Source organism: Sinohyriopsis cumingii, chromosome 15, assembly GCF_028554795.1.
Source record: "Sinohyriopsis cumingii isolate HCF-2022 chromosome 15, ASM2855479v2, whole genome shotgun sequence".
NCBI lineage: Eukaryota > Metazoa > Mollusca > Bivalvia > Unionida > Unionidae > Sinohyriopsis > Sinohyriopsis cumingii.
This window is the reverse complement of record NC_142975.1, coordinates 142665644-142685273: the sequence shown is the minus strand read 5'-3', so window position 1 is coordinate 142685273 and position 19630 is coordinate 142665644. Positions and strand designations below refer to the sequence as shown.

The following is a 19630-nucleotide window of genomic DNA, read 5'->3' as shown; positions in this document are numbered from 1 at the left end:
TGTTAAAATTTGATAAATATTCTCCACTGTGCAGTCAGAAGGTGTAAAAATTTGATAAATGTTCTCCACTGCACAGTCAGAAGGTGTTAAAATTTGTTGAATGTTCTCCACTGTGTAGTCAGAAGGCATTAAAATTTGCTAAATGTTCTCCACTGTGCAGTCAGAACGTGTTAAAATTTGATAAATATTCTCCACTGTGCAGTCAGAAGGTGTTAAAATTTGATAAATGTTCTCCACTGTGCAGTCAGAAGGTGTTAAAATTTGATAAATATTCTCCACTGTGCAGTCAGAACATGTTAAAATTTGATAAATGTTCTCCACTGCACAGTCAGAAGGTGTTAAAATTTGTTGAATGTTCTCCACTGTGTAGTCAGAAGGCATTAAAATTTGATAAATGTTCTCCACTGCACAGTCAGAAGGCATTAAAATTTGTTAAATGTTCTCCACTGCACAGTCAGAAGGCATTAAAATTTGATAAATGTTCTCCACTGTGCAGTCAGAAGGTGTTAAAATTTGTTAAATGTTCTCCACTGCAGTCAGAAGGCATTAAAATTTGATAAATGTTCTCCACTGTGTAGTCAGAAGGTGTTAAAATTTGTTAAATGTTCTCCACTGCACAGTCAGAAGGCATTAAAATTTGATAAATGTTCTCCACTGTGGAGTCAGAAGGTGTTAAAATTTGATAAATGTTCTCCACTGTGCAGTCAGAAGGTGTTAAAATTTGCTAAATGTTCTCCACTGTGCAGTCAGAAGGTGTTAAAATTTGCTAAATGTTCTCCACTGTGCAGTCATCAGGTGTTAAAATTTGCTAAATGTTCTCCACTGTGCAGTCAGGTTAAAATCTGATAAATGTTCTCCACTGTGCAGTCATCAGGTGTCAAAATTTGCTAAATGTTCTCCACTGTGCAGTCAGAAGGTGTTAAAATTTGCTAAATGTTCTCCACTGTGGAGTCAGAAGGTGTTAAAATTTGATAAATGTTCTCCACTGCGCAGTCAGAAGGTGTTAAAATTTGATAAATGTTCTCCACTGTGCAGTCAGAAGGTGTTAAAATTTGATAAATGTTCTCCACTGTGTAGTCAGAAGGTGTTAAAATTTGATAACTGTTCTCCACTGCACAGTCAGAAGGTGTAAAAATTTGCTAAATGTTCTCCACTGTGCAGTCAGAACGTGTTAAAATTTGATAAATATTCTCCACTGTGCAGTCAGAAGGTGTTAAAATTTGATAAATGTTCTCCACTGTGCAGTCAGAAGGTGTTAAAATTTGTTACATGTTCTCCACTGTGTAGTCAGAAGGCATTAAAATTTGATAAATGTTCTCCACTGCACAGTCATCAGGTGTTAAAATTTGTTAAATGTTCTCCACTGTGTAGTCAGAACGTGTTAAAATTTGATAACTGTTCTCCACTGCACAGTCAGAAGGTGTTAAAATTTGATAAATGTTCTCCACTGTGCAGTCAGAACGTGTTAAAATTTGATAAATATTCTCCACTGTGCAATCAGAAGGTGTTAAAATTTGATAAATGTTCTCCACTGCACAGTCAGAAGGTGTTAAAATTTGTTGAATGTTCTCCACTGTGTAGTCAGAAGGCATTAAAATTTGCTAAATGTTCTCCACTGTGCATTAAAACTAACTCCATGGTAAAGTCAGAGTGAGGCAGCAGATTTAATTTTTCATCATACTCATCCAGCACAGCTTTTAAGTCCCTGTACAACATAAAAAGCAACATTTAAAAAGTAGTACCATTGTACATAAATGTCAGCTAGTATTTCTCTATTGGATATGCCAATAATGCTTGGCCTGCAAGATGTACTTGGCGGCTGGGTAAACAACAATGTCTGTTCTGCCTACTAGATGGAAGGCTCCTGAAAATAAGGCTGTATAGAAGGTCATTAGACTAGCAGAATAAAGTGTTTATACTGGTCCCCATGTGGTTCTGTGTGGGATGAACAACTGGTATGATGAATGACCTCTGGACAAACTAATCACTACCTGGAATGCATGGACTGCCAGAAGGCAGGACTGAAACACTGACAACTGGGACAGTGTTGTGAGGTATCTGATAATAAAAATTGACCGTGTCAGTTTCATACTTTCATGTTACTCTCCCTCATTAGGATCCAATGTGATGGTCTCTGGAAGCTTCCCTGCTGTGCTCTTCAGCAACTGATTCCATTCTTTCAATACTGATCATACTAGCTATGCATGGTGGAGTTGCACATATTTAGCTGAGATGAACCAGCTACCTGATGAAATCAAAGATGAGTTCTACAAGTAACTTTGTTGTGAAGGAATCAGACCAAAGATTCAACCAAGTGACTCTCACTTGAGCTGGGAGTGGCAAAATGCAACAGGAAAAAAAGGTACTGATATCATAAAAGTTATGAAGTCCGTGTCAGTACTTAACAGATGGGATCTGTCCTATACCTCAATAACTGAATTGCAACAAAAAATGAAGGCACTGATCATGGTTGGGCATGATGTGATTCACAATGAAACCATTCCAGCTAGAATAAAATGGGATAATGAATACGAAAACAAATTTATTCAAAACTAGAGAGATTCAACATGTTTGCACAATCCTATGATCATGTCATCTTGAATATTGCTAATAAATATCTGGCAATTAGTGATGCACAGGAATTTCTTCTGAATGATCAAGAGCTTAACACTTTTGTGAAAGGAAGATTTATCATCTCTGATGATGGTCATACAAGTTCAGAGATCCTCTACACAAGTTAAAGGCACTGACTTTCTCTTCCCTGTATGAAGTAAAAACAGAAGCCAAGGGAAAAGAACCCAATATAAAAGCAGACAGAAATATATTTCAGTGCCTCATCACTGCCTACCATAATGGTAGGACGGTGGATCTGCACAAGATATTACAACATAAGCTGATGACTGTGTCAACTGCCCTTGCACACTCAAATTGCTGTTTAATGACTGGCATAAAAGCCATCCTCAATGATGACCAAGGATATAACCTAATCAGAATAGGTTACCTTTTACAGAAAGTCCTGCCTGGTGATGGAAGCCCAAGTCTACATAACACCACTTCGGAAACCTGCAGGAGACATGAACTTTGGTTAACTGGCAGATGCATTTGTTGAACTTATCGTTCATGCAAGAAGACCCTTGACAGGATTGATGTCACTTTGATCATAGTAGAAAAACTTCAATTAAGGGTAGTGGAAGATAGGTCTGTACCTGTCTCTATCTCCGGACTTTGTTTTACTGTGCGTGCTATAATGGCAGAAATGCTTCCTGTGAGACCATCTGATTACAAATGCTCCTGCTGACAAAACTTCAGTAGTTCCTGCCAGATTCCAAAGAGAGGACAGGTTCAGACATCTAACCCTGAATTGGACAATGAACAACTACAGGCCAACCAAAAAGGGTAAGATACCAGGCTTGTTTTACACTGAATACACACTGGTGCAGAGTGTTGTTGTATGACACCAATGTGTTGGTGCTGCTGGTAAAACATTTCCACAAAATGAAGTGCACTAAGATATGGATGAAGGAAGGCACTCTAAATGCCACAAATATATTCCATTACATGAAATCAGGATTCCTTCATCAAACTGGTCTTTAAAGCCCTCCTCAATTTACAGGTTATAACAGAATGTGATTCTGTATCCTACTGCAAAAGGGATACACATCACACAACTGCACTGCAGGAAGAGGAAACTAACATACCCTGGAGTTTCTAAGCATGCAGACACTGGCAGCAGTTGTAGGAACAAATCTGGCTAGGGAAAAAAACCCACCTATTAATATTATGTGAAGAAAGTTGTTTCTATGTCTCAGAGCTAAACTAATAAATAGATCGAGGATCAGCAATATGTATATTTGTTAAATTAATTTCTGTAACTATTTTCAACTAAAATGTTCTTCATAATAGTTTACAATCATAGTACTGAACACAGCCATACTATGTCTTCAGCGTGCTTAAAGGCAAACAGAGTATTATATGCAAAGATCATGATTTTATGACTCCCCTTGGCATTAAGGCTTGCAAATGAGGGCCATTTGTTTTTGCTGATTTTGATCCTAAAACATCACAATGGAGTGTGGCAAACAAAATACTGAGTTTCAGCATACCCAAGTCATTTTTGTCTTTCCAGGACTGTATGATTCAAGAGGTAGCAGTGCTTAGTTCATAATTTGAATGCCATCAGGGAATGTATTCAACAGAGAAATGTCTCTAACTCACCAGTTGGGCTGGACATTATGTGGCCTTCCAAAAAGCTCCACCTTTCGTGTCCCTGGAGACAATCTTTCTATGATTCCATATATTTCATCAGGCTTATGACTGGTTGCTCTAACCTATGGGATGAACAGGTCTATCAATCAATTATGGAAATCCGTTACAAACAAGATGTTAGAATGGTTGTAACTTTTGATGTAATTTAAAAAATATATATATAAACTAAATAATTTCTACCCTACATTATTAAAGGACTGAAATCATTCATTGAGTTTTACCACATCATAAGATATTAGAACTGATGATTCTATTCCCTAAACATGACACATTTTTATAAACAGAAAACCTAATATAGTGTAATGTACAGACTCAGAAATGCAATTGGATGCTTCAGTGTTTTAAGTTGACCTTATTACAATTAGGGAGAATACTTTAATCTGGTCACAATTTCACTGACTAAGAGACAAAAAGTTTCAAATATTTTGTGTTAAAAAAAGGTTTCACAAAATTCAGACAATGCGAAACATTTTTGGCCATTGTAATCATTTCCTTCTTTACATGATATTTGTGAATTAAAGTTTCATAAACCTTTGTGAAATTCAGTATAAAAAAAGTTCTTTTAAGGCATGATGATTAGCAAATCTTCAAGGATTTGAGAAAACTTTATTTCAACATAAACCTGCTCCATTGTTTGAATGGTTTTAATAAATAAATCATATTTTGTGTTTAGTGACCACTTGATATCTTCCTTATGACATTGTATGATTCACTAAATCTGAACATCTTACCTCTGCTACTATCACATCACAATCCAATCCTTTATTGACTCCCTTTGGGTTCCCTTTGACTCCTACCTACTCAAAAGAGGGAAACATCTGTATAAAAAAAAGTCTGTATACACCATACAAACATCACAGAATGAGGCATTTTTTGTGTAGAACACAAATGCTCAACCAGAACACAAGAGGAACTAAGCTACATGTAAAACCTGACCAGTTGGATGGGAGGAAAGACCAACAGACAAGAATACTATTTTAGGCTATTACTAATCTACTCATGGTACCATTACAAATAATAATAATAATAATAATAATAATAATAATAATAATAATAATTTTATTTAAAGAGGGTAACACAATTATCTTAAGAACTGATCTACCATGAGGCGACAAAAGAATGCGCTTGTTCACAAACAGACACACTTATACACACACACACACACACACACACATATATATATCAGCATGTATATAAAACAATACACATGTATATTCACTGGACATGTTGATTTTGGAGGAAAGAAATAGAGTAGGCATTTTTAATCTCTACAGTGTAAAGCTCCTGAGTATTGTAAATTTCTTTTGAATAATTCCTTATTTTGTTGTGGGGATTTGATACTGTTTGGTATGCATGGATCTCAGGTGGGGAGCATCACCATGTTACCTGTATTGGTTGTTGTTGTTCTGGGGTTTAACGCCATTTTTCAGCACACGATAGGCTATACATGGCGGCCAGTATTAATGGTGGAGGAAGAAGCCGGGAAGACCCGGAAAGAACCACCAACCCACGAGAAGCTACTGGCAAGCTTTCTCACATACCCACAATGGCTGAATCCGAGACTCGAACCGCGCAGACAGAGGTGAGATGGCAGTGATCCGTAACGGAGAGCGCTTTTGACCACTCGGGGCCCCTACCTGTATTGGAGTAGTGACAGTAAACACACAGAGCACTGTTACTGGAAATCTTGTACATTAAATTAGATATCTTAAAAATGGGTTAGGTCTTTAATTGGTAATATTTTTAACTTTTTTGTTATGTTTTCCATGTTTCTGTCTGGACTGATAGTAGTCTGAATGATCTATTTTGAAGATCTGCTAGATTTGTTAAGTTTTTATCATTTGAATTACTCCATTTAGTATTGCAGTATTTAAGCAGGGTTGTAGGTAACTATTATAACAGTTTTCTGTGCCTTTTTGAGATAAAACATCTTAGTAAGAAGCCAAAAGCTTGAATTAGTTGGATTTTTTTTACTGATATGCTTTATATATATATATATATATATATATATATATATATATACTGTAACTCTCTGCAGAAACTATAACACATTAAACCTTATCTATAACTCTTTACAGGAACTATAACACATTAAACCCTATCTGTAACACTCTTTAAAGGATCAGTAACACATTAAACCCTATCTGTAATTCTTTTTACAGGTATTATAACACATTAAACCTTATCTGTAACACTCTTTACATGAGCACTAACACTTTAATCTTATATATAACTCTTTACAGGAACTATAACACAATAAATCCTATCTGCAACACTCTTTAAAGGAGTACTAACACATTAAACCCAAACTGTAACTCTTTTTACAGGTATTATAACATATTAAACCCTATCTGTAACTCAGAACAATGTACCAAGTCACAATATGTTTTGTTGTCCTGACAGCTTGTGTGATTTGCTTGGTATAGCTGGCTGGCTGTGCAATCTGTCTGGACAGCCAGCTTGCCACATGGAGATAACAGACTCCTGACCACTGTAATCATACAAAGCTATCTGTGTTTTCATTATGGGCATCTCAATATCACAATGAGACTAATCAGTGATTCTACTGTATTCATGCTGTACTCATTCAAACAAACAGGAGTGAAAGCATTAATTAGTTGGTATTTATGATAGATAATGGGATACAGAAACAAAAAAATGCTTTTACAGTTCAAAAGAAGCTTGAAGCCCAGGGCAGGATTAAGTCTGGAGTTAAAGAAATACAGTTAGCTTCAATATTTAGTGTTTACAAGTCAAGCAAACAATGCACTGGTGTGAAAAAGCTTCTTACCTGAATTTATAAATCAATTAATTGACCAACACTTCTAAGGGAAAACAAAAGATTATTGATGCCTGCTCAATTACCCATCATACTTACCACAGACACAAGTTTATGAAGCTAATTATCAGCATTTTTGGTCCTCGCCACACACATGTAAAACAACTTCCAACCCCTTTCAACACTTTTTTTTTTTGGGCTTCAAATCATTCACATATACACAAAAAACTGTCTTTCCGGTGTTAACTCTGATTGGAACAAAATCATTTAAGTTATAGAGGTGGAAAGATGGCCTAATTTAATCAAACAGTCTACTCCCTGTTTTTTGTTCTGCAGTGAAGCAAAGTCATAATTATAAAACAAATGTTTCAATGAATGGTGGGTTTTATTGATTTCTATTCTCAGGCCATTAGAGAATAACTTTAAATTATGTAAGAAACTTGCTACAAACCCACACAATTCAATGATTTACTTCCACACTGGATACACGCAGTTTACCCTGTACATACATCTGTTGAATTCGCATTACAAGAGCTTTATGAGGTCAATACTTTTGACCTTCTGTATCAATTTTTAGATCAATTACTTGCAGGATATTTTCTTTTCCTACACTGATACCGGATATATTTCACTGTGTGGTACTGAAGACATGAAATTTTAAAAAGTGGCAAAGCTACAAGTTAAAATATATTGTTTTTGGTACCACAAGTTGAAATATCTCTGGTATTAAAGTAGGAAAAGAAAATTTTCTTTTATCATAAACTAAACTTGGCTCAGAATCAAAGCTTAGAAGATTAAATGCACTCTTCAACACAACATGCTTACTCCAACCTTCTCTTCATAAATTCACCTTACATTCATAGGCTAATCATAATATATGTGATTTAAGAAAGCGGTAGGACTTAATCTGTCGCAGTAAATTACATTTTGCCATTTTTAAACTATTGGATCCTATTTGAAAACAATGCAAGTCTGATTCAGCTATGTACCACAACCGTTTATCATTGTTTGTCAAGGAAGGGGAAATAACTTCAGAGAGATGTGAACGGCATCCAGTCAAATTTCTTCAACAATGATTAATTTCCATGTCTAAGATGTAAAGCAGTGTTTGTTTATTTGTTCTAGTTCACCAACTACTTGTTTATGTAGCTGCATGTAAAACCTTTGTATACACACATAATTAAGCATCACATGGCACAATGGGATAGCTTCTATTTTCACATATGAAAATATATGGATACATTTTTCATGTGAATAAATATGAATGGAAAAAATATGAAAATTATTTTGCCAACAAGTCTCTATATTTCACAAGTACATAATAAATGTACCTATTGAGCCTTAATACTGGTTTCGTTTTAGACACTCTCACTGAGTTATGCATTTTTATTGTCAGTCAGAAATCAGACCCTTTGGACATGTTCAGTAAATATGAATATTATGGGAACAAAATACCCATTTTATAAGTTTGTGTGAATGTACTAGCCAGAAATTAAATGTCAAGATTCAAATGAACCTAGCAAATGTTTTGTTTGTTTTTAGTTGTAGACTTAGTTTAAGAATATTTTGATGGAATTACTATTATGGTTAAAAACAGATTTGACTAGGGAATACATATCCTGAAACTATATCTGCTTATGTTGGAGATTTTGTATACATAAATATCAAATACTTAGTAACTATACTTCTTGTTTAATATGGAAGAAGTTTATAATTACCCATGTCAATGAAGTCTAAATTATTGAGCCCACTTCTGCCCCCACCCCATTTCAACTTCTTTTTTGGGGGGAGGGGTATGCACAATTTTCTTCAGTTGACTGACTTGTTTGGCTGTAACATTATGTGGTATATAACACAATATCATTTTGTGGACCCCAATGATTGCACAAAATCGGGGTTCAACTCTATTAAGTTTAATGACCAGAAAAGCATCAGTTTTCAAGAAACTGACTTCAGTATAAAATGTGTACATAGTCAATGGAGCATGAAATGCCTACAATGATTCCAGTATAAAATGTCTACATAGTCAATGGAGCATGAAATGCCAAAACAGTGACAACTATGATGCTAGGAGCAGGAGTTTAGTTCTCATTCATTTACCATATATACAAGCTTATAAGTCAGATCCAAATGCCCAGTCCCAGACCTGCTATCACATAATGTACTGGCAGATATGGGTCTATGCAGTTTGTTTAGAGTAATGAGTAAAACAAAAAAGAAAACACAGTCACTGATATGATGGCACATTATATGAAAGCAGATCTGGGTCCATACTGTTTTCAGAAAGAACCAACTTATAACTGAGTACTGATGGTAGTTTGAATGGATGAACAGAGGTGCAGACAGACAGAAAAGGTGACAACAGGGTTCCCACATCACAATGTGGGGCCCTAATGAAATGAAAAAGCTGTCTATGTGAAAACTAGTTTTAGGGTTGTCAATAAGCGGAAAGCAGATAACCCTGCTCTGGTATAGTCAGTATTTTGAAGTAATGTTGAATAAACCCCAGAAAGCATGACACAGCAACCTCATGTTGGTGTTTGAAAGACTCTTATCCAAAGATGTATCAACAATGAAATGAAAGAGGCAATAGAAGAGAAGATATTTTAATTAGAATCTTAATACTGACAATTTTGTATCAATGTTAAATTAATGTTCTTGACATTATTACCAGACAAGGCTCTGTACCATGGTTAGGCCAGTGACTAGTTCTTCCTGTGTGGATTATTCTTACAAGACAATGCTTCTTGCCATGGTTGATCCAGTGACCAGTTCTTCCAGTGCGGATTATTCTTACAAGACAATGCATCTTGCCATGGTTAAGCCAATGACCAGCTCTTCCGGTGTGGATTATTCTTATAAGACAATGCATCTTGCCATGGTTAAGCCAGTGACCAGTTCTTCCAGTGTGGATTATTCTTATAAGACAATGCATCTTGCCATGGTTAAGCCAGTGACCAGTTCTTCCTGTGCAGATTATTCTTGCAAGACAATGCTTCTTGCCATGGTTGAGCCAGTGACCAGTTCTTCCAGTGTGGATTATTCTTACAAGACGATGCTTCTTGCCATGGTTAAGCCAGTGACCAGTTTTTCCAGTGTGGATTATTCTTACAAGACAATGCTTCTTGCCATGGTTAAGCCAGTGACCAGTTTTTCCAGTGTGGATTATTCTTACAAGACAATGCTTCTTGCCATGGTTAAGCCAGTGACCAGTTTTTCCAGTGCGGATTATTCTTACAAGACAATGCTTCTTGCCATGGTTAAGCCAGTGACCAGTTTTTCCAGTGCGGATTATTCTTACAAGACAGTGCTTCTTGCCATGGTTAAGCCAGTGACCAGTTTTTCCAGTGCGGATTATTCTTACAAGACAGTGCTTCTTGCCATGGTTAAGCCAGTGACCACTTCTTCCAGTGCGGATTATTCTTACAAGACAGTGCTTCTTGCCATGGTTAAGCCAGTGACCAGTTTTTCCAGTGTGGATTATTCTTACAAGACAATGCATCTTGCCATGGTTAAGCCAGTGACCAGTTTTTCCAGTGGGATTATTCTTACATGACAATGCTTCTTGCCATGGTTGAGCCAGTGACCAGTTCTTCCAGTGTGGATTATTTTTACAGGACAATGCTTCTTGCCATGGTTAAACCAGTGACCAGTTCTTCCAGTACAAATGGTTCTTACCAAAACAATGCTTGTTGCCATGGTTGAGCCAGTGACCAGTTCTTCTAGTACAAATGGTTCTTACCAAACAATGCTCTTTGATATGGTTCAGCCAGTAACGAGTTCTTCTAATAGGAATGATTATTACCAGACAATGCTCCTTGCAAAGGTTGAGCCAGTGACCAGTTTTTCCACTATACACAGTTCTTACAAGACAATGCTCTTTGCCATGGTTTAGCCAGTGACCAGTTCTTCCACATACACGATTCTTACCATACAATGCTCTTTTCCTTGGTTGAGCCAGTGACCAGTTCTTCCAGTACAGATTATTCTTACCAGACAATGCTCCTTGCCATGGTTTAGCCAGTGACCAGTTCTTCCAGTACAGATTATTCTTACCAGACAATGCTCCTTGCCATGGTTTAGCCAGTGACCAGTTCTTCCAGTACGGATGATTCTTTGAAGCTGATTAGTTTTTACCCAGATTATCTCATCTACTCTCTTGTACCTACAAACATGAAGCAGATTTATTTCAGATGCTGGGATTTTTTTTCACAATTTATTTTAAGTTCCAGATGAGTTCTATATTAGAATTCTTTCCAGAATATATGTTTAAGATTGGCAGACGAAGCAAGAGCTATGGTATGCTAGTACAAACCATCATCATTAACATCATTTACATTCATGCTAGATCAAGTCAATTTCAAATAGTTTGACATGTGTGCCAGCTGTACTCTTGTATGAAAATCATATATGGCGCTTCAGCAATGGATTTTTTTGTGTTGCTTTTTTTGTAAAACCATTCTGAACCTAATCATGTAAAAAAAAGAACAAAATATATATATATGTTTTCTACATGCAAACATTTACCAAAGGTATATTCAATGCACTGCCATCAGACATTTAGCTTACCCCCAAGTCTCAAGGCACTCTCTTCCAAGTTCCATAGCTCTGCAAAAGAAACAAGTATAAAGCGTTATCACAAATTACATAGCCCAACTTTACAAAGCTTTTAGAGGTCTCAAGAAGCCATTGTAAACACTGAAACTTATCTTGCAGAAAATAAATGAGACTAAAGTGGCCTAGATGTCATATATATTGACCTCGGTGGCAGAGTATAAAGGTGTACTATATAATAGAATGTTCATGTCTATAATATCAAAGGTGAGGCATTTTAATGTGTTGATACAAACAAGAATACACTTCTTCCCTGCTCAAATCAAAATTTGCTTTTATAAAGCTTTAATAGTCCTCCTCCAGAAATGAAATTTAGTTTTGTAAGATTAACAGGCTTTGAGTAATTGTGGGGTTACAGTCATGGGACAACTCTAAATTACAAGCACTGGTGACATGACAACTCTAAATTACAGTCATGGTTCATGCATGTGAAATCACCTACAGCTGATGATAAACCACTGCAACTATGGCCACCTATGAAAACCATGTACTTTCACTACTTTAGGCTATATGCATATTGCCCACTAATTCGTATGTACAATAAATATAGCTTGCCCTTGTTATAATGCAATGATCTGGGTCCAGAACCATATTATATTGAGAACCATGATATATACAGACTAGCGATATATTAAGAACTGCGATATATATGTAACCGTGATTTATTGGGTATATTGTAACAGAACCATTAAAATTTGTTTAATATTAGTGTTTTCAAAAGAAAATGAAGATACAAGGCTAAGCTTCACCTAGTTTTCTTATTATTGGTATGATTTTGGTTGTGGTGTTCTTAGTGGTATCCAGAAATGTGTTATAATGAAGACCATTATAACAAGGGAGAGCTGAAGTAAACCTGTCAAGAGTAACTGTTACAACAATACGATCAAAAATAAAGTAACAGAAAGAAGAAAAACCAACAAATAATTTAATTATCAAACTTATAAATGAAATGTGAGAGGAACCTACAATTTTATGAAATGAATCCAAAATAATTCTGATGAAGTTTTACAAAAGTCCAAAAGAATGAAAAGTTCCATATAAATGTCAAACCTGGAAATGTACTAGTCCAACAAGAATCATGACATTGTCAAGATAGAAAGACAGTGTTGAATAATTCACAATAGTCCCAAAATAGTATAGTCCAAATAATGAGCACCTCCTATTTCCACTGAACAATCCAAACAAATGTTTCTTCCTCTCGAATAATATCTAAGTACAACATAAAACACATCTTCAGACTTACAATAGGAACACAAGAAATGAGGATGACTCCAAAATATAAATGAATCTGACTGCTCAGTTCTCTCCTTATATACACCTTCTATTACAACTATACTGCACAATATACCCCACGTGACATATCTTACTACTCCAATTTATCTTGAAATTACCCATTCATGTGACCTAGCTCAAACAATAGGAAGTTACTAAATTATTCTAGAACCATCCAAAACCCATCAGCCAATGAGAAATTAATCTGAAGTCATCATTAAGACTTATTATTAAGATTATTATTAGTAATTGTCAACACATATGTAAGCATCTATTTATAGATCCTATGTAATTTTATGCTCTTAACATAACCTAGTCACACAGGCACAAATCTAACTAAAAATAATCTGTGCAATTTAAAATTACGAATAAAAGTTACAAAAATTAGATAAAAATTATGTATCAGGAGTTACAAAAAAATATAGATATAAATAACAGTAACCTATCATAAATATAGAAATTACTATGGACAGTTTACTATTGAATAATATTTATTCCTACTTAAACTGCACTGATCAGGAAGGACTTTCTCGGCAGTGAAGTATATCTGTAGTATGCAAAAATCCATGTGATCATGAGCAAATCACAAATATTTAACCTATGTTAGTACTTGTATAAAATGGTCTTAGTATTTGTAGTGTTTGACTTCCTTTAAATTGTTCTTGGGAATACATAAATTCCCAGTCCATTTATTTATTATTTTTTTCTTCATGAAACTTTAGTTATCTAAGCTGTTAATATTGTACAGCACAGGTCTTGAGACTATCTATTATGCCCTAGGTTGAAAAGTAACCATAATGCAGTGCCATCTTAAGGACCAAATGCTATCAAACCCAATTAATGATAACAGTTGTTCACTGCTCAACAGCTGTTCAGGTGGGAAAAGTTTTGCAAACTAACGTTTACAAAACACAGCATACACATCAAAACCATATTTCTACTGGCATAGAAAGTTTGCCCTATGATTACTGTACAGTCACCTAATTGGATGTAGAGGACAATGTACCTAGTTATAAGCATATTAACATAAGACTGGCTGGCAGTGGCATTGTGTCTGGGCAGAGCCTTACTATAAACATTGTATGAGGTCCATCAGAGGGAAAGTGTACAGTGCATTGTGTTATGTATAAACTACATGTAATCAATTAAATTATAATTTAAAATTTTTAACCCTAATAGAGCATCCATTTATACAGACACGCTATTTTCAAAATATGTAATAATTTTAAATAGTGTAAAGAAATCTCCAGACACTAAGCAAATTTGTTTTTAATACCCCAGCCCACAAAAAAATAAAATAAAAAATTCAAGTTGGAACATAACCTGAGAAATGTTTTATCTAAACTAAAAAATTGGAGATTGCATCCACATATGGATGGCCATAAAACCACTTTGATTAACCTAATTATCGCATGGATTAATTGAAGTGGCGGTCAATAAGCAGCAATGAAAATGGTTGACATGCTCCACAACTCTTGATCAAGCAACAAAAGAAAGCAAGACTCAAGTTTGTTTAAGTTAATGATAAAGGACAAACAACCTTTCATCAAGTGATAGTTGGTGGAATTAATGAATGAATCATAATTCATAACTAAAATCAATGGTCATTAGCATTACATTTAGCTCACACTTGATTGCAGGCTTCATTTGTATTTCTCACTGCAAAGTGTACAAAAGAAGTCATGCACATAAATTCTATTCTCACTAACGTGGATTAACTAGTGTGATATAACTGTTTTTATATATGTATGTGGGTTGTTTCCCTTTTCTAATTAACTAAAATGGGTTTACATTCATTTCTGAAAATGCAAACATCTCCAACACATGAGTTTCACAAGTTCTTGTAGTCTCAGGTTTATTCAATGGCATATTTCCCTTTGGTAATCATATTGTAATTGGTTCATTATTCATAAAATAAAACTCCTGAACCAGTCTAGGTCATTTGGCTCCCTTACATATTTAGGGCAAAGATCAATTTGGAATTCTAGTGTTGAGATTGTCTCAAGCACTTTTAAAGGAAAATATATTTGTCTTCATATTTCTGGTGGTAAAATAATATTAACAGATGACAGTTTCAGTAATATATTCTACTGTCAAAGACAATCTTTACATTATTAAAAAATATCAATGTTAGAAATGGGTTGCATATGTAGACAAAGTTTCCACCAAAACTTATCACCAACAGCAGTACATGTATATGAGGAACAGACTGTTTATAGTTTTACAAACAAAACAAAAAACAAACATCAGAAATACATTGTGTGGCAATAAAGATATTAATTTTATTTACTATATTTAGGAATATTCAATCTAATTACCTTATTACACATTACCTGGACAATAGAGAATGGTAATTATTTTTGTCTGGATGTTTGGGTGAATGTTGGTAGTAAAACCCAAACTCAATATCACCATCCATTAAGGAGAAGGATCAAAAACAAGATTTTCAAGAGAGTACCATGACAGATAAATTAGATATCTGACTGGCACTATTTTAATTTTGGACCAACCTGACATCATAGAAAGCCTTTTGGTGAAAATCCTATTTTGATATGACCATCCATTCAGGATAAGTAGATATATCATGATTTTCAAGATGGCCACTTTGGTGTCCATATTTGATTTAAAATAGGCACCATTTTCAAGTAGGTCTGGTTTGATGGATTTAATGGCATATTAGCCCTTTACTAGCTACATCATGCAGAGCAAATGGGGAGTTAAGTGCCATTTCCAAATGCAGAGGCACCAACCTGGACAGGTATTGAAACTTTGACATGTAGATTATTAGTTTGACACACTACCAGCCAAGTTACTGTGGCTCCAGAGAACCAATTAGATATCACAACAAGTCTTTTGGTGACAACCCCATGTCAATATGACCATCCATTCATGGAGAGTCTTGAGAACAAGAATTTCTAGGTGACTGCTACAAGGGCCATATTGGAAAATCAAATGGAATCAACTAGACTTCATAAGAAGTCTTCTGGCAAAAAGCCCATGTTGATATGATGCTCTACCCAGAAGTGATAAGATTATCAAGATGGTCACCAAGGTGGTCATATTGGAGGTCAGATTGGCATCAATTTTCATTTAGGACCAACAAGATATCATAAGAAGTCTTTTGGTGAAAACTCCAGGCAGATATGACTTTTCAAATATTAGTAATACGTAGTAATAGTTATTACAAGATTTTCAAGATCACTGGTCTGAAGTCAGACCAATTTCATTTCTTTCTGAGAAAATACTATGTGATAAGACCATCCATTCAAGGAGTACAAGATTTTAAGCTTGTGCTAACAGATGAATCATAAACGGATGGACAGATAACATACAAGAGGCCAACCCATAAACTTTCCTAGTCTATGACTGGTTGAGCTAAACACTGACCTTCCAGTTACCCAGAGGAATATATATCCATCATCCTGGATGAATGGGAGTTGTAGATGTCTCATTTCATCATCTCCCATGGTTCCATAAGGAAGCTCCATGTGGATATCCCAAGGGGGATCTGCCATGATGACTGCACACTTCCCCAGCACAGCCATATCCAGGTAACGCAAGTCACACTGTATCCACTGGAATAAGGTACCACAGTAGTTTGCATGTAACACTATATTTTTTATAAAGTAACGTACTGTAGTTTCACTAACATTCATAGGGTACCAATTTCATTGATTTTTGTTGCTGCTCCAAAACATGAATGAATTCACAGACCCAATGAAAAAGTAGCCATATACGATGCAGAAACCTGCCACCTATTTTCTTATTGATACATTCCAAAATATCTACAAAGATGTTCGATAGATCAGCTTTATTAATGTAACCTTGCAGCAACTTCATTACTGTCATCTTTTAGCAACATATATGTTTATACAGTAGAACCTATCTTGAAAGACCACTCTCTTCTGCAAAAACATAATGGTCTCTCAAGACAGGTCATCACATAATATAATCAATAAATCTGTGTATGGAGAACCATGTCTCTCAAGACAGGTTTTACCCTATGTATGGATGTATGTATTTATTCTCTCTCTCTATATATATATATATGTGTGTATATATATATATATGAGTATATATATATATATATATATATATATATATATATATATATATATATATATATATATATATATATATACATATATATATATATATATATATATATATGTGTGTGTATATATATATATATATATATATATATATATATATATATATATATATATATATATATATATATATATATATGAAGTATCTGTTATTTCCACCCACTGTCTTAAATCAATGTTTTAAGATCAGTATGGATAGTGAGAAATGAAAAAAAAGGTATTGCAGTACCAGTATTACTGAAAATGAAATAAAGTATAATAATTATACTAGAATATGATTCTTCAATTAACTGTTGTCCAAAAATTTCATTCCTCCAGAAAAGACATCTCATTTTATCCAGGCATGCTTAATCCCAATGAACACACCAGAATTATTGTTTAAAGCACGTTTAGTTAAGAAACATTTGGCCTAAATCAGTTTTACTCTTATATATACAGTGTGACTCCACTATAACACGGTAGCTGGGATCCATAGAACCTGACCATGTCATAGACCAAACCATGTTATAAGCAACCAGGCCAGTTAGCTGAAGAAAATGATGCATGTACCCCAAATAAATTGTGGGTGCAAAACTACGTGCTACATCAGCACAGTTACCATCTTAAATTGATGCATATTAAATGAGAAATACACCTTTAGTGAAAACAGAGAAAGCATATATAATATTTATTTCATTCTGAGATCTATGCATTGGTGCATATATGTGTATACTGTTTATATATACATACTGTTTATATATACATGTATATTGTACAGCAGGAATAGAGTATCAACACCGTGTACTCACCCCCAAATTTCATCACATACATTGAATCAACAATACAAGCCATTTCATCAAAAATATGTACACAGAGATTTAAAATATTCAATAATTTTATCACAGGTTATAGGCCCAAATTCAGTGAAAAAAAATAGCACAATCATGTAATGAATGATGAAGCACATTTACTTTTCAGTACATCCCAAGTCGGTAAAAGTTAGTTTGCATCTTAAGCCACATTGGTAGCATTTGTAAGCATAAACTTTTTTCCTGCAAACCGGAAACTTTCACGGCACAGTAAATGTGTTCCAGTCACATTGGAAAATTAAACAATCCATCAGATTCCATTGCTTTTATTTTTAAGTTTGGTACTAACTTCCTTCGGAGAAAAATTGTTTTTACTGAAGATTGTAGTCAGCTTTCTTTGAGGAAGGGTGCATGTGTTATTTAAGTCACTGCTAAAGGACAGCTTTTTTTCCATTTGCTTAGTACATTTTCATAACATTTGGTGCTTCAAAGGTAATGTTTTCTTTGAAATTTCAGCAAATTATGTTATCTGGGTATATTTTTAAAAAAGGAATTGGCTGTTGTTTGGTCAATTGTAGTTACTCTTCCTCCCTGCCTATTGAATAGACCAGCAAGTAAGATCAATTTTTTTGTTGGTAGCAGAGTGATGCTGGCTTCCACGCATATGTCAAAATTTAAAAAAGGGTCAACAGATGATAGAGATGCAAGTGTTCTGGTCTGCTGACAGATATTACTAAAGAAAATGTGTGTGTTCTGAAGGATTTATATCTGAGTGAAAAGAAGAGGAATTTTACTTACCATCCACATACAAATGTCAGTCGATGTAAATATATTAATTACTAGTGAGCCGCCGAAAATCTTATGAAAGATAGATTATGAGATAATGCCTCGTCCGGTTGATCTCCACAACCAGAAATGTCAACAAAAAAACACAAAAACATATCTCACAACATACAGTACTAATGTTAGATGTCAACATAAGGGGATTATGATATAATAATGCACTGTTAAGATGGTTTGTCAATATAAGAATTTGTTTATGTAACAATATATAAATTTCAGTGCATTTTTTTATCAAGTTTGTGGCTTTCTTTCATGGGGCCTAGGAATTTCTCCACTCCAAATCAATGGTTGTATATACAAGTTTAAACAGCTAACAATGTTGCCAATTACAAAAAATCACCAGATGGTACATTTTACTGCCAATAAGGAAAAAAATCCAATCTGCGACATTGTTGAAGCCCTGCGTGATCCCTGAATAAACTTTTTAACATTATTTTTCGTACTTTTAAAAAGAATTTTTTTTTGTGTATGATAAAAATACATATAAAATTTCAGAAGCTACACCACAATCGTCTTGTATTATTCATACACAATCTCTTCCCCAAAATGATAATAAACTTTGTACATTTTTTTCACACTTGTAAGGAAGATTTTTTTTTCATGTACGAGAAAAATACATGTACATGAAATTTCGGGAGCCACACCATGACTGTGTTATATCTGAATCTGTGTTATAATGGAGCATGTGGCATGTCATTTGAACTTGCTGCTGCTTTCTGCAATCTGATGCAGTGCAACCCAGAAGACATGAATGTTCATTGGTTAATGTAGCTACAGTACAAATAAGGTCTATTCAAACAACTAAGTGTCACATTCCAGAAAAATCAGTTTTAATAGTGAGTTTAGTCTTGTCACAATTTATGAGTGACAAGACATTTAATCTTGCAATGAAGATGTCCAGGAAAATGAAAGCTTATTTTGTTGTTGTTGTTGTGGGGTTTAACGCCATTTTTCAGCAC

At 34.7% G+C, this 19630-nt stretch overlaps 1 protein-coding gene across 1 annotated transcript in view; it reads right to left on the bottom strand.

The window, feature by feature from the left end:
- Window positions 1-4195: 4195 nt before the first annotated feature.
- LOC149782949 (N(6)-adenosine-methyltransferase catalytic subunit METTL3-like) overlaps window positions 4196-19630 on the bottom strand; it is a 62812-nt gene continuing 47377 nt past the window's right edge. The window contains exons 11-15 of the mRNA XM_089934506.1: window positions 16319-16506; window positions 11615-11653; window positions 11102-11210; window positions 4998-5063; window positions 4196-4328 (exon numbers count right to left, since the gene is read on the bottom strand). Coding sequence (XP_089790632.1) covers window positions 4212-4328; window positions 4998-5063; window positions 11102-11210; window positions 11615-11653; window positions 16319-16506 — 519 coding nt within the window. The 3' untranslated portion in view covers window positions 4196-4211. The remainder of the gene's footprint in view (window positions 4329-4997; window positions 5064-11101; window positions 11211-11614; window positions 11654-16318; window positions 16507-19630) is intronic.